Source organism: Electrona antarctica, assembly GCF_951216825.1.
Source record: "Electrona antarctica genome assembly, chromosome: 21".
In the NCBI taxonomy this organism is placed as follows: Eukaryota; Metazoa; Chordata; class Actinopteri; order Myctophiformes; family Myctophidae; genus Electrona; species Electrona antarctica.
Genome location: NC_136802.1, coordinates 40,520,638 through 40,527,462, shown reverse-complemented (window position 1 = coordinate 40,527,462; position 6,825 = coordinate 40,520,638). Strand labels below are relative to the sequence as shown.

General features: G+C 44.0%; 1 protein-coding gene across 1 annotated transcript in view; it reads right to left on the bottom strand.

Annotated features, from left to right (window-relative positions):
* Positions 1-1,144: 1,144 nt before the first annotated feature.
* Positions 1,145-6,825, bottom strand: part of aco1 (aconitase 1, soluble) — a 39,183-nt gene continuing 33,502 nt past the window's right edge. The window contains exons 20-21 of the mRNA XM_079491600.1: positions 5,840-6,025; positions 1,145-3,839 (exon numbers count right to left, since the gene is read on the bottom strand). Of these exons, the coding sequence (XP_079347726.1) occupies positions 3,723-3,839; positions 5,840-6,025 (303 nt within the window). The 3' untranslated portion in view covers positions 1,145-3,722. The remainder of the gene's footprint in view (positions 3,840-5,839; positions 6,026-6,825) is intronic.

Below are 6,825 nucleotides of genomic sequence, written 5' to 3'. Positions count from 1 at the left end.
TGGCTCGAGTCTGGCTGTAGCTTGACTCTATCATCTGGACCAACTTTTCTGGAACTCCGTAGGCACGTAGAATACTCATGAGTTTCCCCCGGTGGATGGTGTCGAAAGCCTTTTGGAAGTCAATGAATGTGATCACCGCTGACAGGTTGCGCTCCCATACCCCTACCAATATCCTCCTCAGTGCCAGTATCTGCCCGACTTTCGAACATAAACATAAATTAAGGATTATGAAAGATCATTATTATTTTTGGACGTTTATTTCCTTTGTCTTTTCTCATTTATATTTTAACATGTTTGGAATAAATAAAAAAATGAAAAAAATGAAATGAAATTAATGAATCGGTCTGTCTTTACAGATAAACAAGCCCAAAGTAACAGTTTGAACAGATCTACAAGCTCACAATATTATAAAGGTATTTAAGTTAGATGTGACTTGCCTAAGCCTGCAGTGCAGACACCCTGTTACATGGATTTTTCAGAATGGACAAAATGATAATCTTTCAATACAGAATGAGATCGACATTGGTAATATTGGTTATCGGCCATAACAGCAATTCATTATATCGGATATCGATATCGGCCAAAATGTCTCATCGGCACATCCCTATAATTAACTGATCACTTTCACTGATTCAGCCACATTCCTTTAGTCCTAAACCCCCAAATAATGATGAATTAGTATTAGTTATAGCCATGTTAAGCTCCTGGCAGCCATATTGGACGCCATCTTGAAAATGACGCCTTTCCAGAACATATATTTTCCTATATTTTCAGTATATTCTTAAGCATGCCTAGAGGTACCAGAACCAATTGGAAAAACCTTTTCTATCATTTTTGGGGGGTGTATTACTATTTTTTTTTCTCATATTGATCCATGCAATTTTCGCCTAGTGTTATAAAATAAAATGCATGATAGCACTCATAAAGCTACCACGGGTGCAATGCTATCACATATTTTCTAACTCTAGACATGTATACCTTCACAAAAATCACTATGAGCCTTATTCAGCCAGATGGTACAGACCAACCCCCCTGGCTCACGGACTATATCACCTTGCTGGCAAGATGGCTGCGGTCTGAATATGGAGAATTGAGTCCCCAGGATGACTACGGCAGGTGGTGTAATTAATCAACAAGAAAACTATTACAAAAAAATCATCTTTTATTATATTTGTCAGTATTCTATGGCTTAAAAATCTGTACTCCAACATATATATCTCTCTCTAATTCAAAGACACACACATCGGTCAGGTTTATGAACATTCCTTAAGAATCACACGTTAAGGCAAGTCAACAACATTAAAACATGAATGATATGGCCAAAGACAGACTGACAAACCGAGTAACATTTCCAATCGCAAACGAGAACAGAATCATGTTTAGAATCAGACAGAACTACAACATTTGGTCTACATATCGCAGAATGCCATCCAAACACACACAGGCATTCATGTAATCAGGGTTCCCACACATTTCTACCAATGGATTTCCAAAACTTTTCCAGAACACTTAACGCAATTTGCCCTTCGCTAAACCCCAACCCAAAAGCGATTGTCCAATGCCAAACGGTGCTTGTAGGTCTGCTATTTTAGAAAAAACGTTTTGTTTATTTCAACGTCAGGCCTAAATGGACAAGGCCGGGTTGGGGAGCTGGGGAGGGATTTAGCAAAGGGCTAATTACCATTCATTCAGCACAATCACGAGTCTCTTACTCCTACAGTATGTGCAATGCCAAAAGACGGGCAGTGTAGCAACAATAAAGCATATAGGATATAGAATGCTATAATTCTATTCCAAATGTTGTGCCAAATGTTTTGCTACGCCACCTACAGTATCCTAGGGCATATAGGATCAGGCTGCAGCAGCACGTTGTGAGCTTGTAGATCTGTTCTTTTTGTCACGTACTGGTATATTAGGCTGCAATCGCGCTGCCCGTTTGGCGAATAACGACTTATATACTACATATTTTGTATAATGTTATACATGTTTTGGAAAAATATTTTTATTAGCAAAATCAATAGCCAACAATTTTTTTCAGGACTGGAAAATGTTTTTTTTTTTTTTCTAATTTCAAAATATTTTCAGGAATTTCATGACTGTGGGAACCCTGTGTGTTATTGTACTCACCCACCACAATGGCAGAACTCAAGCAACAAGGAATGTGTTAAAGCGTGACCAATGTCGCCACCTAGGGGCGAATCACGTGATGTGCAAAGGGCCGCTCACTGTAGTAACGGCAGTCCAGTCGGTGAGGGAGAATGAACCACGTCGGTATTGTGGGGCACGTTGTTGTGAGCTTGTAGATCTACTATTCCCCCCCCCCCCCGCCAACAACAGAAAGCACACTAGCATAAAGCCCTGAGGGACTACGGCCAAGAGTTTAAGTGGTTAATCATTTACTAGTCGATGATTTATATTTCCAACTCACATGAGCTTTGTTAGATTAGCCAACTGCTTCATATTTTTTTTAGCTTATAATGATTAAAGCGGTTAACCGGTCGGTGTCATCACGATGATGTGCAAATTGTTTTTTATTGCAGAGACGTTCAAATAGAAATCTTTGCATCGACTTCACCACAACGCAGCGCGACTTCCACCATTAGCATGTTGTGCTACCAAGTCTGCTACGTACATAAGCTAAACACACAGCAGCATTCTCCATTAGCATGTTGTGCTACCAAGTCTGCTACGTACATGAGCTAAACACACAGCAGCATTCTCCATTAGCATGTTGTGCTACCAAGTCTGCTACGTACATGAGCTAAACACACAGCAGCATTCTCCATTAGCATGTTGTGCTACCAAGTCTGCTACGTACATAAGCTAAACACACAGCAGCATTCTCCATTAGCATGTTGTGCTACCAAGTCTGCTACGTACATAAGCTAAACACACAGCAGCAGCATTCTCAGGAAAAATAAAGAAAACTAAATACTGTAACTGCTTGAATGTTAAGAATTATTCATGGATGGGACGATTCCTCCATTTTGCAGTTATAACTAGACAACAAAAGATTGCACGTAAATCATTTTAGAACTGTAATTCTGTAAAACCGACGACGACGACAAAAGAAAATTCTACCCCCCCCCCCCCCCACCCTCAAAAAAGAAAAGAAAAAAGGCTTCCTGTGCGTGTTTGTTCAGCAGCGTGATTTTTTTTTTGTTGTACTTTTCACTTTTAACTCAGTACTTTTAACCACTTGAACCCCAGCATACCTACTGTATTCTGGGGGGAAACGATTGATGAAAAATAGCCAATCTAGCTCGTCGATCGGCAATGTTTCATCAAAGATATTTAGAAGAGAATTCTGATTTAGCTGTTTTCTTACGTTCATCTGTCGTTATTACATCCTAGAACAAAGTGGTAAAGGTCAAATATTACATAAAAAAAACATCCAGAGCACAGCGCAGCTCCGACGCTGCAGGCTGGGTCTTAGGCTAGATCGCTCGGAAAATTTGACTTTTTTTCCCCCTACACATAATCTTTCATAATGACCAAAGAGGGCTTCGTAAGGGGCTTCTGTAAACAAGTCGAAATACCCTGCAAGCGCGTACACAGTCTGAGCTGCGCTCCGCTCTGAATGTTGTCGGGCCTTTTTCTCCCGCCCTCTACCACTCACAGATTACGGTAAGAAAAGCGGAATTCTCCTTTAAACCGCCGCGTACTAGAGCTGGAAAGAGAACAGGCTCTTAGCATGGAGCCCTGTGGAACTCCTCGTGTGGTTAATTCTCGGACATCTTGCGGATCATGTAGTTGAGGATTCCTCCGTGGTGGAAGTAGGTGAGCTCCACGTCCGTGTCGTACCTCATCCTCACCTGGAACGTCTTGCCCGTGTCCAGCTGGGGGGGGGGGGGGGGGGGGGGAGAAGGAGAAGCACAACCAGAACCATCTTTATCCCATTTAGGCCTGACCTCGAAACTTGAAAAAAAATCTTCTAAATCCTCCAGTTTTCTGAAATAAACATTTTCACGATTTTTCAAAAATAGCAGACCTACAAGCTCGTAGCGCGCCACTCGGTGGCGCGCTACGAGCTCGTAGATCTGCTATTTTTCAATAGCTAAATTATAACATAATGTTTAAAACACCAAAAGGGGTTCCCGCCCAAAATGGGTTATCATTTTGACCTGAGATCAGATTCTAAAAAATGTCTTCTACATCCCGACAGTTTTCTGAAAAAGCTATGTTTCTATGTCAGTCGTTCTTCCGATTTTTCCAAAAATAGCAGACCTACAAGCTCGTAGTGGCGCGCTAGCCCAGAATGGGTTAAAAGCGTAAATAAGTGGGTGATACACCCTCGGACTTTGGTATATAATACCTAAGTCTGGTGGAGCATACCTTTTTTTTGTGGCTTTCGCCTTTATGTTATATTTTTGTATGGAGGGACAGACAGTAGGCTGACAGGAAAATGGGTAGAGGTACCACAATCAGTGCCGGAAGTCCTTCAAAATAGGAGCTCTGGGGTGCCGGAAAGACATGGCCACTTTTACTCTGAAACCCACGACCCGGAAACAATCCACAAAAAAAAAGTTGACTTTACATAGCTAGCTTACATTGCGATAGTTTTAATTTATACGATATATGATCCAAAAAGCGTTCATATTTTGCGGGAGAGACGGATGAGGAGCAGAAATGAAGCGCCAGTATATCGATCCGTTCAACACCACGGAGAGCGCCCTGGATTAGGAGAGACGAGTCATTCTTTCCGCCGCGCTAACGGCTAAGTCAATGGTAAGCCAACACGAGCCGAGAGTGTAGCATACGGTAGCCGAAAGGCGAACTGACAAATAAAAAAAAGTTAACATGGACCAGCATCCTGAGCGTAACCCATTTAGACCGTACGACGTGTGGGAACGTCATAACTAATCCAACCGACGGGTTGCTAGCGCATTTTCATCAAACGATATTCAGATTTTTAATTTTTTAGTTGGCCTCCAAGGCCACCATACTCCTTGTTGTTCACTTCCCTGTATACGGATGAGAAAGAATGCCTCGTATCTGCTAATCTAGGGATCTCTCCGTGGTTTTGATATACTAAGATCTTCTGACCTGCCTCTCGTTCAATATATGAACGTGAGGGATTATTCAGCGATTTTATCGTAACGATAGCAAGGTAAGCAAGCAAAAATATGTTTCCCGGTTTTTGTCCGGAACGGAAGGGGGGGGAGCTTTACAGAGTAAAAGCGGCCATATCTTCCCGGCACCCAGAGCTTCTATTTTGAAAGAAAGCCCGGCGCCGATTGTGTTAACGTGGACCAGCATCCTAAGCTTAGCATTAGCGTACCTTAACATGGACCAGCATCCTGGGTATAGCGTAGCGTACCTTTTTTTTTTTTTTTATGTTTTATCCCACAATTTTGTAACCCATTTTTTCACACAGTGTCAATTATCTAATGTAATCCTGGGCGCTACACTTCCTCTGCCAACCTGGGGGGGGGCAGCGGACTGACCTCATGCATAGAAGTCCAAGCTGCTTCTTTTCACCTGACAGGGGGGAGTTTCCCCGGCCGGACGTAGCGCGTGGAAGGAACACATTATTCCGACCAGTTCCTTTCCCCTCCATCAGGTGCCCCGGCTGGCCAGGGGGAGGTAGTTTAGAGACCAGGATTACGGCATGTTTTTGTGAGGGTACCTACCCTAGGGGACACGGGGAGAACATGCAAACTCCACACAGAAAGGCCCTTTCGCCAACCCTGCCTCGGGTATGGGCACTGATGACGCGGAGGAGGGAACACGCCCCCAGTGCCCACAGCGTCCCCAGCGGGAATCGAACCCAGGACCTTCTAGCTGTGAGACGACAGCACTACCGACTGTGCCACCGTGACCCCGGAGCGTAGCGTACCTTAACGTGGACCAGCATCCTGGGCGTCAGCGTCTCAGGGATGAGCACGTCGTAGCGCTCTCGTCCCGTCAGGCCCAGGCTGTCCGCCGTGTCCCCTTGCAGGTACTCCAGAGGAATGACGCCCATGCCCACCAGGTTGCTGCGATGGATGCGCTCGTAGCTCTCTGCCAGAACCGCCTTGACACCCTGAAACCAGACAACATACACCGCCTTGACGCCCTGAAACCAGACAACATACACCGCCTTGACACCCTGAAACCAGACAACATACACCGCCTTGACGCCCTGAAACCAGACAACATACACCGCCTTGACGCCCTGAAACCAGACAACATACACCGCCTTGACACCCTGAAACCAGACAACATACACCGCCTTGACGCCCTGAAACCAGACAACATACACCGCCTTGACGCCCTGAAACCAGACAACATACACCGCCTTGATGCCCTGAAACCAGACAACATACACCGCCTTGACGCCCTGACGCCCTCAAAACTTTAAAAAAAAACTTCTAAATCCTTCAGTTTTCTGAAATAAATATTTTCACAATTTTTCAAAAATAGCAGACCTACAAGCTCGTAGATCTGATATTTCTCAATAGCTAAATTATAACAATGTTTAAAACACCAAAAGGGGTTCCCGCCCAAAATGGGTTAAAACACTGTTTGCAATTTGTATGGGTCATGACATTAAACTACTTGTTGGAACGCACAGTAAAATCCTAAGTGTTTAATGTATTCATTTGTCTCAGAGAACAGAGTACAATATACAAATGGAACCGCTACGGGTCCAGTTGTGACGAGTTAAACGAACACTCACCAGCAGTAAAGGACCCTTTAGGAGGTGACACTCACTAGCAGGAAGGGACTGTTTAGGAGGTGAAGGGACTGTTTAGGAGGTGACACTCACTAGCAGGAAGGGACTGTTTAGGAGGTGAAGGGACTGTTTAGGAGGTGACACTCACTAGCAGGAAGGGACTGTTT